Raw genomic sequence first — 21,841 nt, 5'->3', positions numbered from 1 at the left:
TAACCTCTACAGGAGGGAACAGCTTCACACAACATAACCTCTAGAGGAGGGAACGGCTTCACACAACATAACTTCTACAGGAGGGGACGGCTTCACACAACATAACCTCTAGAGGAGGGAACGGCTTCACACAACATAACCTCTACAGGAGGGGACGGCTTCACATAACCTCTACAGGAGGGGACGGCTTCACACAACATAACCTCTACAGGAGGGGACGGCTTCACACAACATAACTTCTACAGGAGGGAACGGCTTCACACAACATAACCTCTAGAGGAGGGAACGGCTTCACACAACATAACCTCTAGAGGAGGGAACGGCTTCACACAACATAATGTCTACAGGAGGGGACGGCTTCACACAATATAACGTCAACAGGAGGGAACGGTTTCTAACGGATAGGACGGAGCCACACAATGTAACCTCTGCAGGAGCCTACAACTTCACACAACGTAGACCCAGTACTCTCGGGCAGTGCCATACAACACAGAGTCCACAGGAGTTCGGACTCACACAGCATAATCTGCACACGAGGTCGAGGTCACAAAAGATCTAGTCCTTCATATGGGACACCAATTGTCCTGCCTGCAATCAAAACCTCAACCCAAACTTCGGAGATAAGTCGCCTTCCGCAAACCGTGTTTCAGTTTAACGATTTCCGTTGCAGCAGAGCAAGGAAAAGGATAAACATTGTGCTCACGATAACAGCAAGTGACTTCACAACGACTGACACGTCTATTTTCAACTGGCAGTCTACTTCTTAGATAACTATCTGATATCAACTTCAACGTTGTGTGGCGGTGGCGATTAGTGTGTTCGAACCAGGAAGTAAACTGTCAGCCATACAAGCCGATCAGGGATATTTACTCACACAGGAAGACTTCATCCCTGCTGTACTGACAAGGTAACAGTCTTAATTCTTAATAATTCTTAACTTATGGCTACTTTTCGCACAAAGTGCTTGCTGTAGCAGCATAAGTCTAATCTCCAGCTGTGACTGTTGGTTCACTGTGACCCGCACGTCTATTTAGGTTATCATATACACTACATGAATGTATACACAATGAAACTCGCCATTACATGCGACATGAGTAAATATGTACACAACATAAACGGGTATTGCGATATGTCGGTCATGTCTTAACAGTTAAATAAATGTGTATGTTTAATTATGTATCTTTGTTACAAATGCATTTCATTACAAGGATTATGTCCCTTTGTTATATATGCATTTCATTACAAGGAAATATATCTGTATAAAGTGCATTTACAACTCTTTTATTCATGAAACAACCCGGCACTTTTGTCAAGGATAGAAAGTAACGCCCATTTCATTGAAATTCATACGTTAAAGACTATTTACACGGAGCGTTTTGAAATGGATACACCATGCAGCCTCAAGTCATGAATCAGACGGAGGTTATTTAAAAAGGTAGTTACATGAGCACAATGGGAAATGCATCATACTTACCACGACATGGAATGTTATTCAAGCATATCGCGTGGGTACCCTATATAGTGCATATGGATGTAAAAGTAAAGGATTTCAGACAATGATACAGTGTGGGGTAATATGAATCATTTCAGACTGATCGCGACACACACACTCCTTAAGTTTTATATCGTACACGGATACTGCAGGTATTTCCGTCATATGAAACCGACAAATGGCGAGGTAACCTTCAATATCAGCAAATAGCAATTCAATGCAGACAGATGACGATGTATTTCATAAAAGTGCACAATTAGACTTTACTGATCTATATCCTAGATGAGTCTCTCAGTGTCTGCACATAATATAAGTATCAGCCAACATTGTATATAACATCATCATTTTTGTGCAATGGATTTACAAATGAATATTAAATATATGGTTCTTTAGTGAACTTTGTTAGGTGTCCAGCTCTAAGACACTACAGATAAATAGTACATGGTATTCATTTTCTCTATAACGCTGACCTCTGCTTATACAAAAGTGGCATAGTCTTTCGTTTTACTGGATTTCATTATACCAACCACATTCAACAGCAATATTAAAATGGCAACCTTTATATGGCAATTCTTATATGCACTAGAATATGATAACAAATATCTTTCAGCATGTTATAAAGTTTTAAATTCCTTATGAAATATACGTTTAAGAGATTTACAGTTTGAGGAATACCAATTATTTTTAAGTTATCGCTTAGCTTTACGTACACAAAGTACTTCGCATTTCCAATTGCCTGACTTAGTCAAGCATAACCAATCTATTTTGAACCTCCGTGTGTCTGTTAGACAGGTATTACAGCCTAAGCTATTTAATGATCTCATGTGGGGGTCTATTTTGTGGCATATGTATAGGTCTACACCAGAATTTAATCACTCTTGACATGCATAAATGCTGCAGTGCCACACTCGCCAAGAATCATACCATTTATTGTTTTATTTCTATCCTTAAGTATTTTTCCATAATTTTATTTGCACAGCCTTTATAAGTTTGGAATGGCATGTTCCCCATTTTCAGTGGCATAACAAAAAATAGGCACAGTCACTGAATGAACACAGTCACGTAAGTCAGTACAAATTATCTTAGCATTTCTTCTCTGAACCCATTTAAACATACAGGCCTGGGATGCAAGACATGTCTGGGCTTAACTACAGATACTGTTGGGTGTGAAAATTAATCCTAAATACCAATAAAAGGAAGCAGTTACAACAGGGAGCATGTGATCTACAGTAGAGTTACCAACTTTAACAGGGAACATGTGATCTACAGTAGAGTAACCAGCTTTAACAGGGAGCATGTGATCTACAGTAGAGTAACCAGCTTTAACAGGGAGGATGTGATCTACAGTAGAGTAACCAACTTTAACAGGGAACATGTGATCTACAGTAGAGTAACCAACTTTAACAGGGAACATGTGATCTACAGTAGAGTAACCAGCTTTAACAGGGAGCATGTGATCTACAGTAGAGTAACCAACTTTAACAGGGAGCATGTGATCTACAGTAGAGTAACCAACTTTAACAGGGAGCATGTGATCTACAGTAGAGTAACCAGCTTTAACAGGGAACATGTGATCTACAGTAGAGTAACCAGCTTTAACAGGGAGCATGTGATCTACAGTAGAGTAACCAGCTTTAAACCTGCTTGAGTTTGATTTAATACGTTATTATCATCATACCAAACGTGTAGCCATTTCTAAAGAACTGAGATCTTGCTAAGAGTGTCAATGAGTAATTATTTGTGTCATGTTTATTTCCCGATTTGTGTAAAGGGCATGTGATAATCATGACCCGGCTCTTTGGGAAGTGTCCTGTATCGAGAATATGACTACAACGAAGAAATAAAAGTGGTGTGAAAATCACATGTGTAGCTTTGAGGAACTCCGTGAAGAGCCCGAATGATCCAGGCGTCTTGTTATTCGACAAAATGCTTGCTAATATTTCTTGTTATGCGATTGGTCTGTTTAGTGTACATGAAAACTCTATGTTGTAAGCACTGCAATAGCAGGTGTAGTCTGTGTAGTCTGTATTCAGAGCTCTACAAAGTGTGTTACCAACAGTTCATCTCTGATGTGGGTAGATAAACCCTGTTATAGCTAAAATGGATCGAATTTTCATTAAAAGACCCTCACGTTATCAGAAATGAGCGGACCACCGTAACCTGATAATGCCCACAAAATGCTTGACGACGAACCATTATCAAGCATTATCAAGTTAGGTGACGTCATAAGTAGCTCAGCTGTTGAAGTTCAATCACCTACGGCTCCTTTGAACTTCATTATTGACGATGTATCTGGCTCACATTCGTCACATGTACCTGTGCCATTATGCACTGTCTTTCCTGTGCCATCCATAACAACAATACCATAAATTACAACATACAGCAATGAAAACAGCGACTGGAAGTCTAACGTTGATGAGCACTGAAAACAATGGCGGTTGGTAATATGGGCAAAGGTCAAGGTCGAATGTCACGCTCAATAGTGACGTCATCTGTGTTGTTCTATGACGTGTCTATAATTGTAAAAAGTGTGTTAGTGACCTCCGTCGTTTGTTGTAGGCAGTAAATGGTTCTATACCGACGCCATTGTTTTTATTCCTATTTTATTAAAAATCCTAATAGTATTCATGTTAGCTATAATAACGGTAACGCTATTTTTTAGGGCATTATCATTTGCAGGAGCCCTCGGTGTTTGTTATCTGGAGCCCTGCCACAAGTTGTGACTTGAGTTAAGAGATAGTTTAAAGGAGGCTAAGTCATGAGAGCTGAGGTGGTGTAACCTGCACATGCAACAGCAGGATGTGCACATCATCCATCAAGGTAGCACTAGATAGATTCACCTGGTGTCGCATTCCTGGGTACATATCGAGATATGGCGTGTTGTAACATGTCGGTTAGCTATAGCCATACTCAGGACAGATTTAATCTGAGTTTCAGCAAGGATAGTCCCCAAAACCTGTTACAGCCTCCCTGGTTTCAGGGACCGTGAGGACACACCTCGCCTCCTACGCTAAGTCTGACTCGCTTCTATACAACAGGCCCTTGAATACGAAGTAAGGTTGGCCATGTTTCCTTTTGCTCCAAAGTGCACCCGTTTCTGTTGTTATTCCTGACTCGTTGTACTCTGTGATGACTTTCCATAATGCAATTATTCGTAATGCACGTTTCGTCATGTATTCAGGTACCAACATATCGTTTCCTGCTTTTCACCATTTTACAGTACTTTCGCTCCTGTCGGAAACAACGTGTTGTATTCTCGAAACCTACCACAGTTTAGTCTGTACCTTTGTTGGTTATCTTAAAGTCGACGTTCTCTACGTTTTGGAATCTCACATTCAGTTCCTTCTCTCAAGTGGTCACCGACGGACACTACATACATTATAATCAGTGATGTTTTTTTTATTGTAGGAAATATACACACAGCGCATATATCCATGCACTAGTGCATGCTCAAGGCGCTAGGTATTTCCCCTCGATCATTCGATGTCAATGTCACACTATATTATCAACTCCCTGGGGAACATTCAACCCTTGCAGTAACAAGACGAGTTATTGTGGCTTTCCAATCCTTACGATGTACATTTTTACAGCTAGGTTGACTGGGGCATATAGGCACAGCATTTTGTCCACGTTTACTGCACGTTTCTGTACTAGGTGTTTACACGTATTCCTGTGGTCACCATCTGGGCATATTCCAACGGATTTGTGTGGTTACGTGCACAGAGTTGTGTACTGTACACTCCGTGTTGTGACAACGCTGAAAGAGTCTACAAACAAAGTTGACTCCAAGCTTTTTGCACCCTGTCACAGGTGGCTTCCATCCCGACACCTCAACCTCGCTGGATTACTAGCCTGGCGCCTTCGACAGTTCACCCACCATGCCCCATTTTAATCTCAAGCGACATGAAGGAACGACTCCCTAAACGTCGAGATAAATAGCAGTGTAGCCCAATAAACTGTCATCTTTGGAAAGTCAAACGTCAAATTCAAGTTTACAAACACTCGGATGTTTCCTACTGATGTGATATATATGTTGGCGACAGAAGACGGCAATATCCGTCCAGGCCTGCATTTATGATTCACACTTCCAACAACTGACACTGTCATTCATCTCTCTGATTGAAACGTGCGTGAAGAACACTAGCCTTTTTCATATGCAAGATATCAAATATGTGCAATGTTCCGATATTTTTCCAAATGTATTTGTTAAAAAGTATTAAAGCCACTTCCTCAGTCTTTCCTCTTCTTCAGTCCTTGTGGAAGTTCAATGTTAGATTAGGGTGTAATGTAATATAAGTTGTTCACTGGCCACGTTGGTTTTCAAGGAACATAAGTTACACATAACACCTCAATTTACATTTTGAACTGTTTGAAGCATGGGTATGTCCACTGTATCCGTTATGACTTCCTTGCTTCCCGAAGACATGTCCAGCAACATCTACCAACATCTTTTTGTTATTTAAGGTTAGGTGTCTATGGAATTCGCATTACGTACCGACATCAGGCGCATCAGTTTCTGAACTGAGAAGTCCACACACGTCAGAATGTCCCTGGAGAACATATAGTAATAGTTCAAGACGTTTATGGATTATGCTTTCATGTATGAGGGTACAAATACATGTAGCTCAAGAATAAATAGCTTTGCGAGATCTATTAGATATAAAAATACAATGTATTTCACAATGTATATCAAATGAGGTTATTTCGTTTACAAATAGGTCATATACTAACAAAGGTAAGTTTATCCGGAAATATATATGTGAGTATATTGTTCTGCTGTTATTGTCAGTCTGTCATCTTCAACATGTATTCGCCTTCACAGAGAACTTTGACACTTTGTTTTACACTCATCTACCAGGGGCATGTATGTCATACAGATTAAACAGTTGTTTTGAGGTCGGTCACCCTATTATCTCTGTCGTTCATGTGCAAAGTAACCCATTTACGTGGCATATAACAGTAGATGCAGATGTAACTCAAAAACTCTTTCTCGATTACATCGGACGTTAAAGACAAAATAGTCGTGAAAATTGAATAAATGGATCAATAAAAAATATGTCAAGACTCAAATCGTACCCAAAGATTAGCATGTTATCTACTGGAAGCACATTTTTATTTCAATAAAATTACGAGTGGATGTCAATAAGTTTTGAGCCTTGAGCATTTTTCATACCCAGGTGTCACAGCCTATGATACGACATTGAACCTTGAGTATAGAGCAGTAATTAAGTTTTTAGTTCTTGAAGGAAACTCGATGAAGAACATTGAAGAAAGGCTTTCAGCAGTTTATGGGAAGTCTTCCCCTTCATTTGCTACCATCAACGATGAGTCAATGAATTTAAGCAAGGTAGAGAGAGTCTTGAAGATGACCCCAGTCCAGGTCGCCCAACAACAAGCACTAGTCAGGAAAACATTGACAGAGTGCATAGACATGTGCTGGAAAATCGTCGAATCACACTCCACGAGTTAGAGGAGAACACAGGCATTTCACACGGATCCATCGAGACAATTCTTTATGAACATCTCGTCATGTCTAAGGTGTGCGCAAGATGGGTGCCAAGAATGCTTACAGATGAAATGAAGCAAACAAGGGTCACCATAAGCAACTCCATGTTAACCAGATACAACAAGAATCCAGAAGATTTTCACTTTAGGGTAGTAACCTGTGATGAAACCTGGATCCACCACTATGATCCTGAGAGCAAACAAGAATCCATGGAATGGAAGCATGTCACTTTTCCCAGGACCAAAAAGTTCCAAGCCTCCAGATCAGTGGAGAAGGTTATGGCGACTGTCTTCTGGGATAGCAAATGCGTCATCCACATAGATTACTTACCAAAAGGAAGAACAATGAATGGGGAATATCACGCTAACATGTTGAGGCAAGTGAGACAGTCAATCAAGGAGAAGCGCCGGGGCAAGATCAGACGTGGTATTCTTCTACATCAAGACATTGCTCCATTATACACCTCTCGCGTTGCAGCCGCTGCTGTCCAGGAATGCGGGTACGAAATCTTGCCGCATCCCCCCTACTCTCCAGACCTGGCGCCAAGTGATTACCATCTGTTCCCAGATCTCAAGAAACACTTGCGTGGTCGTAGATTTCGGGATGATAATGGGCTTATTGCTGCTACTGGTTACACAACACCAAATGTTTTCCCATAGACTTCTATAGTAACCTTATATTTTTTAAAAAAATATCCAGGCTATCAACAGCCATTCCATGTACACATGGGCACAGTCTGGCCTCTAAGCTACAATAAAACACAAGTTGTGGCCAACTTGTCCGGCACATTTGCCAAGCACAGGAAGCGGAACACATCAACCCCCAGCTCCGCACCGAATGTCACCTACTTCCAAATATATGTACACACATAGGCATAACCCATGGTGATAAAAATGACAGCACTAAATACTTAAAATTGTGGTCAATTTTAATAACAGGGTGGATGTGCTTTTAAAACACATACACATCTTACACTATTTCATCCAATCACAGCTGTCACAGGCCTCTGTCCGTTTGAGTTGTTTCCATACGGTCCTCGCTCGGGCAGCATGTGATACTGATATAGTGTAGTGGAACCTGTAGAAAAAATGGTCTGCATCTGCACTAGGCCAATCTGTGATTTATGTACTGTATATACATGTAACTTCTCAGAAAAAAAATAAAACTGCATGAAACCTCAATATTTTTTTCTGTCCAACATATCTTTTATGGCAAAAGAATAAAGAGATTTGCTGCACAGATAGAGGTGTAAGAGTTACATCATGTCTACTTCATCAAAGCTTTGCAAAAATGCATTTCTGCTTTCATAGAGAAAGTTTTCAAATCATGTATATACCATGGGTGTTTACTCCTATTTCACAAAAGAAGGGGGTCATGGGTTGATTCCATACATGACTGGGGCTGCCTAGATCATATCAACCCAGAATATATTTTGAAAGACCAAAATCATGGAATACAGGCCAGAAATTGGAGAGATTTCACACTAAGCAGCTTTAGCATCTTGACATATGTAAGGCTGGTTGATGAAGTTTGTCAGAAAGTATTAAGTGAGGAGATGCATAATGCCTAGCTGTCTGGAACACTGATCAGAGTACCCTGCCGCCTGTTCGTCGATCAAGGCAAATGACCCCTTAAACGGATGAAGTCACTTTTAGACCACAGCATGATAGGAACTTATGCTTGAATCTATTGATTCTTCAAGCTAAGACTTTAAAAAACTTCCAGGAAATCAAAACTATTTACTGTGTATTGTTTTGAGGTTGTTAGACTTGACAGTTTCATGTATAAGCCAGTTTGCAGGGTACAAAGTGAAAATATCCTCATAATTTTGGAAATTGATTGGTTAACCTGCCCAAAACTGAATATTTCTATTCAGAGTTAACAGTATTTGACAGTATCAGCTAAAAACAGTGTTTCTCTGCAATAATTTATGGGTTACTGGGTGACAAGAACACATATTGTCTATGGGTAAACAAGGGAGATAATTTAAAGACATCACACACTCTCATGTCAATAAAATTTGTGGTCAGACCCATTCTACAAGGGTCAGTTGTTATTATTTACATCTAATCAACTTCTTGGGTTCCTGTACAGCAGTTAATTCATGTCTGGCAAAAAGAAATACTGCACAGTGAGGCATTAAGAGAGCATGGTCAGAAACCTCTAATGGATGATGCTGACCGAGTGGTGGAAGTTACCAGTCAGACATTGTGGTGTTTTAACTGGACTGGGGTACTTAAATGTACTGTATGTACCTATATATCCAAGTACTGCAACTGATACAAGGTGGTAAGGCATATCGAAGAAAAGGGCGTGTGCTTGATTAGACGCAGTCAACAACAGACTTCAGACCGGCTTGTCGAAATACCACATTGGATGTGAAGGCTTCTGTTTCTGCTGTATGTGTGCATACACACCTCCCCATTCATCAACAGGCATTCTGCAAGCTGAAAATAATGTTGCTATTACATTAAATGTCAAATCATAAAATCCAAAACAGCAATGAGACAGTTGTAGATAAAACCAAAAATAATTTTGAAAGTCATATGTGTTAAAAAGGGGGATTTTTTTTTAAAAAAAGGAAAGAAAATTAAGTTGATTCACATGCAAAAGGGGTCAGACAGAAAGAATTGACCATATGTTTCAGTGTTTACATTTAAAACAAGGGTTTGTGACATGTTCAGCTGTCCAATGATCATATTTCATGATTTTATCATCATTTAACTTTAATTTGACCCTCAGGGGATTACCTCAGACACTCACATTGTTATAATAGTGTTTATTTCGGCTTACTTTGTTGTCAAATTCATCAGTTCCAACAAATTCAGAAGCAGGTAACCATTAATCAAGGGTAGAACTCACCATAGGGGTCTATTACCACTGTTGGGCCTCAAAACGAAGCAACGTTCATATTCACAACACTAGAACAATCTATTCCACTCAAAACAACCCTATCTTTACTCCCATCACCTTTAAATTTGCCTCCACATTAATACTGACTTGTTTCCATGGTGAAATAAACACAGGAAGGCATGTAAAGTATGACTTACTGAAATGTGCTCGAACCCTACAGGTTACACAACACCAAATGTTTTCCCATAGACTTCTATAGTAACCTTATATTTTTTAAAAAAATATCCAGGCTATCAACAGCCATTCCATGTACACATGGGCACAGTCTGGCCTCTAAGCTACAATAAAACACAAGTTGTGGCCAACTTGTCCGGCACATTTGCCAAGCACAGGAAGCGGAACACATCAACCCCCAGCTCCGCACCGAATGTCACCTACTTCCAAATATATGTACACACATAGGCATAACCCATGGTGATAAAAATGACAGCACTAAATACTTAAAATTGTGGTCAATTTTAATAACAGGGTGGATGTGCTTTTAAAACACATACACATCTTACACTATTTCATCCAATCACAGCTGTCACAGGCCTCTGTCCGTTTGAGTTGTTTCCATACGGTCCTCGCTCGGGCAGCATGTGATACTGATATAGTGTAGTGGAACCTACTGAGGCTTGGTTTGAGGACCAAAATGGCGCCTGCTACAGAGATGGCATCAGCGGCTGGCAGTAAAGATGGAACAAGTGTCTTGACACAAGAGGGGACTATGTTGAAAAATATATGTGGTTCATACCAATATTTTGTGTTTTTCTATGCAAGGCTCAAAACTTATTGATATCCCCTCGTACATCGTTCGTTGTTGTCCTGTCGCTGCACAATAATACCTTGCCATTGGCAGAGAGTCCGGACACAATCATGATCTCTGGGGTTCATTACCTAGACAAACGATGTTATCGCCGGGCTATAACGCCTCTCTGACAATATAATGTAAAGAATTCTGTATCATTGTTTGGCTGTTACTAAAAGGAGTGCAAGATTCCACCCAACAAGGCATTGGTTCCGATTTGGGAATGCAGATCGAAAGGACCGGTCAGCAGGATCGTTATGATCACCACGAGTCTGTAGAATGAGTTAGTATCAGCGTCGCTTTCGGTAATATATCAGTCATATCGGAAGGTTTCAGTTTGTCTTGTAGAACAGTATTATATCAATGAGGTGATAGACCTCTACCACTTTAGAGAAGACTTTGAACATTTAACACTAGATCCTCGGCTTACAGCGGACACAGCTCTCATGGTAAACTTCGGCACCAAGAACCAGTGGCGATATCTGCCTTATTCAGTGTTTGAAGCCAGTGTATCCAACAAATGATTTGGCCCCTCCCCTTTCGTCTTCAATATGTGGTACTTCTATTTCTATAGAAGTACTCTGACCGAATCATGAGTCCGAATATAGAACCGTCGATCTCTCGATGACGTGTATGTTAACTGGAGCCCCTATCTCACGTATTTCCGCCTTACAAGGAGGTTTTAACTCGAAATAAGAGGAAAGTTCACAACGACGCAACTTATAGACACTGACCACTCCTATTAGTACGTGGATATTGTGCTTGGACTATTATTACGGCCAATCCCCCTGTACGTGCTGGTTACGTGATTAATTCGGTGAGTGACCGTTGTGATCAAAATTCTGTAACAACAGTATGCAGATACTCAATCACTTTTCTATGCTGAAAGTATTATGCGTTTGATTTGTGAGTGCAATGTCTGCGTTTTGGAAATGTATAATAATATTTAGATTATATGAACAATTACCGAGTACATCGATGTTCCTAAGAGTAATTACAACGCATTTTTCGTCTAATCTTTCTCAGTTAATTATTTTAGTAAGAGTTGTATCGCTGACTGACGAGTATTTCCTTGTGCAGAATGTTAATTAAATTACGCTGTTTTTTCCTCAGCTGTATACTTTTAATTCACAGCCACATTTAAGACGGTATTTGGTGAAAAGAGAACAACAATTGAACATGGCTGTTAACAAATCATTGAGTCCAGTCCAGTACAGTTCACTGACAATATGACTTACATTTTCAGATAGTATGGATTTTTGTCTAGATCTAGAAACTCAAACTGGATCTGTTGAAGTCAACCGGAGAACACTATGTCAGTTTTGGATAAATGGATAAAAGTTGTGCTGATATGATTGCACAGCGTGTACTTGTACTGAACCAGCAGTCTCAGATGTGAATAATATTTCATTTGAATCCTGATGACGTGAGTGGCAATGCAGGTCAACTTTCACTGTACGTGGCATGACCCACTTCCTGGTGGCAGGTCACAACAAAACTTTACATCCTGCACACACGCTAGCACAGTTTTGTTGTTCAAGGCACCATAACCTTCGTGTCGTAAAGTGCACGGGCACCCAAACCCATCACTCATGTGGTGAAGAGAAGGAGAGGGATATAAAGGTTTGTGAACTAGAGGAAAGAGTATCTGATGGAGAGACAGAGAGCGAGAGAGAGAGAGGGAGGAAGAGCGAGAGAGAGTCAAGAGAGAAAGAGAAGCACTGAATATTTCTCCAATATTACGGCGATCCACAAGCAAACGGTTCAGAGCCAGATAGCCTAATCACAGTTCGAATGACAGACGACTGAGCTTCAAACCACATAAATGGACTCCCATAACACAACTACTCCCAAACTAGATAGTCGCTTCTTACGGCATGCATGCAATGGTGAGAAACAATTTACTCAATAATATAATATTAATGATTCCATTAGGTTAACACATCTCATGTATACCGGAAGTGCCAACTACAGAGGTTCGGTTGATCAGTCTCCATGAACTACATGAGGATGATCCGTGCTCATGAGATCAGCCACTGGTTTGCATGGGTTTAGGATTCACGGATGGCTAACGCTGTGCAGAGTTGCGTTTCTTAGGCACACTAGATACTGTGATCATAAGTTTGGATCTTTGTTAGGACCGTGTACACTTCAGGGTCCTTCCTACCGGAGTGAGCTGAATCCCGCGGAATAAGAAGAAGAATGGACTTCCAAGCAGCTTTATATTCAATGTAATGATAATAATGATAATAATAAACCTATATTGGTTACACCTACCTGGGCTGTCAGTCCAGATTTGAAGAGGTTATTTTTACGACGATGTCCTACTGGCCATACAAGATATACTCATGCATACCTATTAAAAGGTGAGGATCCTCCGTTTTGTATCCCTTGTGATGACAGAGTCACTTTCAAGCACATCCTACTTGACTGTGTTGAATTCTCCACCATAAGGGATAAGTATTTTACTGTAAAAACAGTTAAGGATCTGTTTAACACAGTAAATTATTGGTTTTTAAAGGGAATTGATTTCATTGTTGAATTTTGAGTAATATGTTCTGTAGATAGATGTATTTTAATGATTGGTAGTTTACAAAAGTACCTAGAATTGCTAGTGGCTGTACCTTCAAAGGTGGTTGAAGTATTGTAAAATAATTGTCCTCCTGAAAGGGTACATAAGTCCCAAAACTTTCCAGTCTGTGTAAACGTACCAGGATTTTTAAACGTAGTATTCTTGTTTTAATTTTGGTTAACTTTTCCTACAATCGCCAGCGGCTGAAGGCATGGTGCAAATCCAACTGTGGTCCATGCAGGTAGCAAAGGTCCTGTAAGTCCCCATGGTTCCTAGTATGGTAATCGTAGACTACCTTCTGTTGTTGGCGATCTGTAGCTCGTTTTCATATTGTATTGTATAAGTAGTGATATTAGGTTTAACTTTCCATGCTATTTGTAATTCACATTGTGATATTATAGTTGTTTCACTGTCCTTCATTGACAGATTTTTACTATAAGCATATATTCCATCTAAATATTAAATGTTCTCGTCACGATATGGATGATATATTGCCGATGTAACGTTAAATATTAACTCACTCACCCATCCACTGGTAATAAGAAGAAGAATATTTATAACACACCTTTCCAGGCTAGATATCCTGCTCAAAGCGCGCAATCTCATTATTAACAGGGAAACCCCAAGCTGTCTGATAGAAGGTTAAAGGTCACATGCAACGTAAAACACAACTTCTGATACCTTTCGGTATTCACTTACCGAAACAAATCATCAAAAATGCCAATTCAACGTATAAAAAAAACGTGCAAAAAAACGCGATGAAAACAGTCCGCGAAATCGGAGTTCAAACGATTCAATAAATTTCCCCAACGCTGGGGGGAAAGTAGTTTCAAAATTTTGTTGATTGTGGTAAGCAGCCTCTGTCACAGAGAAAAAGTCAATGTCTGGTTTACTGACACCTATATGTCTGTCTGTCTGCTAAAGACAATATGCAATACACAGCTTCAATCATTGATCACATGCAATTTGAACTTAACACCTATCAGGCAAAATGCCATAAACAAAATAAATTCATTTATGACTCGTGCACCCGAATCCTCTGCCACATTATGTAATTAGGCAGGTGTGATACTTGTACACATGACATGTCTTTATGTCTGTGGGTTGCAAACAAACTACAACCATATTTCTCGGAAGACTGGATCTGACGGAAACTGGTGCAAACTCTTGTCAGTTTCAAGTCCTGCTTTATAATTTGTACTTGGACGAATGACAGTTTCCAGCAAGGCAGTAGTTCACTATCTATACTGAGATGATTTCTGATTGGATCGAACGCAAATTCAGAGAACATGCACTTACAAAACCCAATATCTTTATGGATAACAATTTCTTCTAGTGCATATGATTTTGTTTGACAGGTGGTATATGAATCCATACTGAAACGAAGCATCAAGCGTACTAAGAGAAGTTGTTATCCATAAAGAATCTTACCTTCTTGTGACTCGCCATACTTCTAAAATGTCCATCAAACAGATAATCTTTCTGAACACACTATGGGTCCTCAGCGTTACCCTTGAGTGCACACCAACTCACTATGACTGGGTTCGGTCTCCCGACGGCTTCGTTTTGGAGGGAAGTAAGGCCAAGTACAAAATACTGCAATTTTGAATCTCGATTGTACGCTTATAATTTTGTTTATTTTGGGTTTTTTTTACTGGCAGCTATGTATATTATATGTCATAAATAAGTGATAATTGTGTTTGAATTATGCTTGATTTTTGGTTGCATGTGACTTATTTAAATGGGTTCCCATTTTCTGCGTGGTTTATAGTGGCATTTTGAACAAACTCACTTGCGAAAGGTGAGACCACATGTATTACATGTGCCTCATTTGATTTAACCGTTCATAAATATGTTTCAGGTTGAATATTTCGACAGCAATGTAAGCGTCGTCTTCTTTCAATCGTTGTGGCCTTCAAGATGTTTGACGAAGATACCTTGGAGAGGGAACTATCATGTAGTGTATGTCTAGAGCTGTACACGGATCCCCTACAGCTCTCATGCATGCACACCTTCTGCAAGAACTGTCTCAAGGCTTTACTTCAGAGCGGAGGGAACAGGCGTCTCAAATGTCCAGATTGTCGCAAGAACAGTGATCTCGGACGAGGTGGGATTGAGTCACTCAAACGCAACTTCAAACTAGCCAGCATTGTTGATATCTACAGGCAGGCTGTTGTAAAACTTGCTGCAGAGGTGAGTGATTTTAATACTAATGATGATTAAAAGTGGTAACTGGGTTCGAATAAAGGTCCTCAAAGCTATACTTCTATGTTTCTCAGCACCATACTTTAAGTTTTACCAAAATGTTAAACGTCTAAGACCTGGCATACTTCGGGATTTCCTCCCAGACTACGAGGACACCGTAACTAAAGTAATGTCTAAAGCGCCGATCGTTCAGTCAATCATTTATTCCCAACAAGTTAAGTTACAACTTAAAAGTATATATCACATGTAAACCAAATCTGAAACAGATGATATGCTGTGTTCATATCAGAACTTCTATGCTCACGTCCACCAAAAGCAGGTCAACTCTATGTTATAAGCAAACCAGTGTTTACGAATCACTATCTACTAGTGATGGCAGCGGTCACAAACATTTATCTCACCTCGCACATGAATGTCGTTTTCTGACTGGCTAATGGCTTTTCTATTATTTCAGTGTACCCCACTTACAAGCGATTTACATTTCAATGTACCCCGCTGACATTGGCAACTGATTCGGTACTTCGTGGTAGTACATCTTTATCTGGAATAACGTTGAATCACTCATGATGCACAAAAATTACCGATGTTTTGCGAATGCACATCGATGGAAGGGAGATTACTATAAATCTACGTAAAGATCTTCCTCGCATTCCAATAACTAAATTTTGACAAAACGTTCAAATGTAGTCCCTATGAATATTAAGCATAGGCATTACACCGCGGCGACTATATTAATACAGTACCTGGCGGAAAATTACCAAAATGCAAGATTTCAATCGTTTCATTCACACAGCTGCAGGTTGGTCGAAATGTACGATCCGATACCCATGCTTCAAACAGTTAAAAGTTAACATTGATGTGTTCGGTAAGATAAATACGTTGTTCACTGGTCCCTCGGGGCCCTCGATGTTTGTTTATATACCCTGAGCCCGGAGGAGATTTGGAGGAAGGTTTTATGGAGCCTGCTTGTTTTTCATCGCACTCCCATATTTTCAGGTAATTCTCATATGTCACTAAAAGCACAACAACGATTTTGACATTTTAAATTTATTTGTCTACAGAAGGAAGCAAACAGACAAGAAGAACAGACTAGGAAGTCCAGGGCTGATGACCATAAGAAGGATTATGCATTCGTCAGTTCGTTGATTCAGAAATCCCATGATGAATCGGACGGCCCGTTTGAGCCACACATTATTGACGACCTGTGGGGAACGTTTAAAAGGACTGCGAGGAGAAATAGTCCTTTGAGTAACAGGCCGCCAGCACCTTTGCCCCCACGTTCTGAAACCAGTTCAAGGTCCCCTCCCCCATTACCTCGTGCTCCTCGGCCTCTGCCCACTATTCCAAATCGTTCTCAGAGCACAGATGGCACGACATCAGTGTCGAATCAAACGGGGGTAGTGCTAACATCTTTACCATCCCCCGACTCAACTAACCTTGCACGAATGCGATCACGGCCTCCGATGCCACCCCCTCCTCCGCAACGTCTCAGCGATGACTCTCGAGCAATACCTTCTGCTCCTCCATACTTTCTTCTGTCTGACACCCACAATAATATTCCAAACGGGATCGGCGATCTGGACATCATGGATGGATCCTTTGACATTGCTGCGTCTTTTAGTCCACCTTTGCCTCCAGTGCCACCCAGGCGGTCTTTCCCTTCCCAACCATCTGCAGTCATCCAAAAGAACGTTGAAAACCGTCCTCCAATTCCGGCACCAAGAGGCAAAGATAAAGCTCCCGCTCTTCCTCCAAGGGAAAATATGCCTGTTTTGAAAACAAAACCTGGTATGTATATATAAAAAGCTTTGGGCTTCTTACTGACACAACGTCACAGCTCGGACCTTTCTTACTAATTCCCAGTTTCGCGAGCGTAAATTGGATCCTTAAAGAAATGCTTGTCCATTACATTACTAGCCCAACATTATGAACATCAAAACATAATTACAGCTTTCGGAACGAAAAGAATCAGATGCGTCCATATAAAGGAGAAAGTCACAAACAATCACATTAGAGTTTGTCTAAGTTATTCATTGGTCAACACATCCGGTCTGTCCAGAGTTTATATAACTTATGACTATGGTTTGCCATCATCTGTCGGAACACCTTTTTTGAAATCCCAACCCTTGATAAAATATTATACAATTATACACTGGTGATGAAGTCAATACCTGTTTTTTATGCACCCGCGAAAAGCAATATTGTCCGAGGACGAAGTCCAAGGTTGCTATTGCTTTAAAAAACAATTGTTTTATTATGTAGTTACCTAAAACCGCTTCTAAAAGATAAAAAAGTCCACATAGTCAAGAACCTATATTTCACTATAAACCGATAAGGTTATGTCAACAATACCGTGACATGTAACATGGCGTCATAACTTGACGTCACAGTAGCTCAAGTCAGTATCAGTTTTGGTCGGATCTGGGTTGGAGTCAATATGGTCTTCTGTCGACGGTCACGTGATCGCTTCTGGACCAATGAGGTAGCCGGAAAAAATATGCTTACATAACAAATCATGTTATGATTAAATTCGTATGTGTGTCTCAGGTATATCTGTATACACTACAGGCAGCGTACAGAATGGGCGGCGGCCACTTCCCCCGCCAAAAGGACGGCAGACATGACAGCTGAATAGCTAAACATCATTTGCAAACAACCAAGAAGCGGAAATATTGCATTGAATACAGTCGTTGTTATGCACGTTGGCATTCCCATTGCCCACAGCAGGCTACACGGATACTGACTCACGTACCGTTCATATGGCAACGGGTGCGATTACGTATACCTGCGTGTTCCGGGATCTGTGAGGCTCGATATATAGAAGGGCTGTAGATAACAACTATGGGTGTGTTTGGTATTGCTTTGTGTTTTGTGTCAGTGAATGTAACGTTTCTCCTGGTAGTACATTTGCCCTATGTCACGTCGATGGACTGATACGTTATTTATAACTTACCTTACCATGGTGTCATATGCATCTGTTACCGGAAGTACAGTGAATTCCTTCATCGACAAGGGCAGAGAATCTAACAGGTTATGTCCCTACGACCAGAGGACAGGCAATGTCCTCGCTCTGTTTAACAAGGAGCCTGTAAGATTTAGCATCTCAGACCATGTTTCCAGAGTCGGGGTGTCTCGACAAGTGAGGGTCTGATGACACAAATTGGTCGTGTTCATCCCCAGGTTCTTTGAGTAATCGTACATAAAATTTGGATTTCAACGGTCACCCTCCTTGGTTGCTGTCCAAGACATTCTGTCAGCGTTGTTCCAAGCACCATAACTCATACACCTAATCAGCGTTAGAGGCTAGCTTGAGGACATTTGTGGTATGTTGACAGAGCGTCCGTGTCGAGTGGGAATGGGAAATGAATTGAATTTCTTATGAATATATCAAATGTTATGTTACAGGATATGTATTTCATTATCTACACACAAAACTCTTGCCAATACAACCAAATCGTTTTGCGCACTATTCATAAAGTCATGCCTCCAAATTCACGTAAGCTGAATTTTGGTGTGAACTGAATAATGAAAAGACAAATATGATATTAGTCGTGGAAATTAAGGATGTGTTTATGAATTTCTTGCAAATGGTGTTGATAACAAACCACGTCGGACACTGGACATAACAAAGCTAGCTGTGGTGGAAAATATGAAGATCTTTAAAGTTCTCTTAGCACTCAGATAGTCGTAAGTGCCATCCATAACATTAAATTACGGCCATCTTAGCTTTAAGAGAATTTCGGAAATCTAGGATCTGTTTGTGAACTTGTACAGAAAACTTCAACTTAGTTGATTAAATCAGCTGTCAGTTGGGGCATCTCATGAGTGAATTAAGAGGATACGTCCGAACGCTTAAGGACCATGCTAGCTATTCCCGAATCGTACGTTCGTAGCGCTACGAACTTCTTTAAACCATTCTTAACACATTGGCTACGACCAAGGTTGAGAATTCTTCGGGCTACGAACGTGAATAAGTAACCAGTGCTTATAAATACTATGTCACCGTTCAACAGTACGTACTCCAAATAATTAAGCTGCACCCACTTGTGATTAGTTATAAATGCATGTGCTGCCTTTCAATAATACTTATGCTTAGCATGTCATGGCAGGAGATGATGACGAATGATGGACTACTAGTCGCACTAGGTTCTATTTGAAACTATGGAGATTTCTTGTTATTCATTGTTAGTTAAGTTTATTTTAAAAGCAATATTTTTGCATATTTCTATATTGCACTTTATTCATAATTTATTATTTATAACTGTTTGCTTGTTTGTTGTGAAAAGGTGTTTCCGGCAAGGTAACGCTATCAGTGGTTCTCTTGATATTTAATTCCTCATCAAATTGAATGAGTCATCAAAACTCCAGAACTTGTTTTTGGTATAGCCATAGGCATCAAATGTCGACAGCAGCAATAATGGCGCATCCTATACCATTATTCGGTTACTAAAATCGTCACAGTGGTTTCATTACTGTTTCACAAGTACGCTTGCCCGTGTGATCATCACTATTATCTCATCTCGCACATAAATATCGTAGACTGCTTGGCTGAGCAAATCCAAATGTCCATGTATCATTTTCTATGTTGCCTGCTGGAAATGCCGAACTGTGGGAATTCGTTTGGTACTTCGTGTCAGAAATGTTTAGGCTGTTGCCTAACTCCAGTTCATGATCCAAAACCATGTCCTAGATAGATAGATACCTTGTTCTCTGGTCCCTCAGGGCCCGTGGGTTGATATACACTCTATGTAGGGAACATAAACCAATGCTCCCTCGTGACCAGTGAACAAATTAAAACACGTGTATAAAGAAAACAAAAACGAATCAAGGCTATTATTTGGGGGCACTATAATGGGTCTCCGACTGTATAACCAAAGTAACAATAGACAGACTGATGTTTTCTTTTTTGTGCTTTTTTCACTCTCTCTTCAAAAGCACCTCACCTCTAGAGGGGATTTACCTCCTACAGCACCAACCAAGACGTTTTGTCAAAATATTTATTTTAGTAGATCAATACTATATTAACTTTTCTTTAGTTTCATCCAGAAATTGTTTTTCATCTTTATGATCACTGAGCTTTTACTGATGTTCCTAGCTCCAGCTTTAGGGTGAGTGAGGCAGCAGTTTAGCCGTAGAAATATCCACTGGGGCACTCTCAAATCTATAGATCTTGTTTCGTTATGTCAGTGACTGTTAAGTTTGGTGTCACATTGTTTACAAATAAAATAAATCGTGTTCAATTATTTTGCAGAATCTGTTGTTTATCTTCTTGTTTATCGCAGGGAACAAAATCATTTTTCCCGAAGATGTGTTAGTCGTTCAAGGGAGGCAACTTTGTGTCAACATGGTGGGCGCCATTTCCCTATTTACAGACGTGCATTATTTATCCCCACACATTTTCTGTTAAACAAGAATCAGTGACTATATAATGATGAAAATTACTAGGTCGTGATGTGAATTCAAAAGCAACAAGGACAGGCTAATTAAGAACTTATGGCTTATGACTAGGTTTGTCCGTTGTGTTTGTGTCACGGGGAGTTGCACTGCAGATATTTACGACAGACAGGGTCTTCGACATACCAAGCAAACGCAGTGACTACTTAGCTATTCCAGCTTTCTGGCAGAGTTGGAAGATGGCTGTTTGATGAATGTAAAGATGTCCAGAGTCAAACCCATCACTACAGGTGACAACAGCTCAAATAACTAACGTGTACAGGTTACGATGACAAAGACAGACAGGGACGGCCTGTGCAGTCTGTGGAGACCAGCTCTTATTTTCGCACATGAAGATCAGACCTCATAATAGTCGATGTAGTTGTAATCCAGGCTCCGCTTCATCGTCAGCCTTGACCGCGCATGCAGTCCACGCCCAACTTGGTTTGTCCGACCTAGTAGGTCATTACGTGTTGGGAGCGGTATACCGTCATCATGTACAAGTGACCCACGTATGTGTACGGCGCAGAGAGCGACGTCTCGTTATCGTTTTGAATGTCCTGATCGGGCTAATAAATCAGGAAGAATGCGCTGAGTGATTATCGAATCCTCAGGGATCAGCAAGGTTGGTGGCTTTGCAACAATGCAAACTGATGGTGAGTTTCAATGTACACATTACATTCACAAGACAACGAGACGCCAGGAAAACGGGATATCGTGTAGACTTTATTATCGTGCGACTTTCAAACTGATGACAATTTCTATTGTAGATACTCATGCACTGATATACAACGACACACCAGGAAGAAGTGATATCTTGCACATATTGTTACAAGGTGACAGCTAACTACAGGGGTATGGAGCACTATCTATTCTATCAGGCACAGGAAGTAGGACAACACTTTTGCACCTTGCTTGATGTGATCTATA

At 40.4% G+C, this 21,841-nt stretch overlaps 1 protein-coding gene and 1 long non-coding RNA gene across 2 annotated transcripts; one reads left to right on the top strand and one right to left on the bottom strand.

The window, feature by feature from the left end:
• Positions 1 to 309: 309 nt before the first annotated feature.
• Positions 310 to 20,416, top strand: LOC137277482 (WAS/WASL-interacting protein family member 1-like). Its single transcript, XM_067809221.1, has 4 exons — positions 310 to 907; positions 15,135 to 15,466; positions 16,540 to 17,266; positions 18,047 to 20,416. Exons 2-4 carry the CDS (start codon positions 15,194 to 15,196, stop codon positions 18,100 to 18,102), a joined length of 1,056 nt encoding a protein of 351 aa, XP_067665322.1. The 5' UTR covers positions 310 to 907; positions 15,135 to 15,193; the 3' UTR covers positions 18,103 to 20,416.
• On the bottom strand, positions 7,978 to 10,512 carry LOC137279230 (uncharacterized). Its single transcript, XR_010956679.1, has 3 exons — positions 10,415 to 10,512; positions 9,254 to 9,445; positions 7,978 to 8,075 (listed from the first exon to the last, which is right to left on the bottom strand). It is a non-coding gene; the product is annotated as an uncharacterized lncRNA (long non-coding RNA).
• Positions 20,417 to 21,841: the final 1,425 nt, after the last annotated feature.

This window comes from Haliotis asinina, chromosome 3 (genome assembly GCF_037392515.1).
Source record: "Haliotis asinina isolate JCU_RB_2024 chromosome 3, JCU_Hal_asi_v2, whole genome shotgun sequence".
NCBI classification, from domain to species: domain Eukaryota; kingdom Metazoa; phylum Mollusca; class Gastropoda; order Lepetellida; family Haliotidae; genus Haliotis; species Haliotis asinina.
The sequence above is the reverse complement of the archived record's forward strand: the minus strand, read 5'-3'. Positions and strand labels throughout refer to the sequence as shown.

What these genes read in the sequence shown, in the direction of transcription:
- LOC137277482 (XM_067809221.1), top strand. Translation starts at nt 15,194, where the DNA reads ATGTTTGACGAAGATACCTTGGAGAGGGAACTATCATGTAGTGTATGT. An exon ending in TTGTAAAACTTGCTGCAGAG is followed by an intron (nt 15,467 to 16,539) that starts GTGAGTGATTTT and finishes ATTTGTCTACAG; the next exon opens with AAGGAAGCAAACAGACAAGA. An exon ending in TGTTTTGAAAACAAAACCTG is followed by an intron (nt 17,267 to 18,046) that starts GTATGTATATAT and finishes TATACACTACAG; the next exon opens with GCAGCGTACAGAATGGGCGG.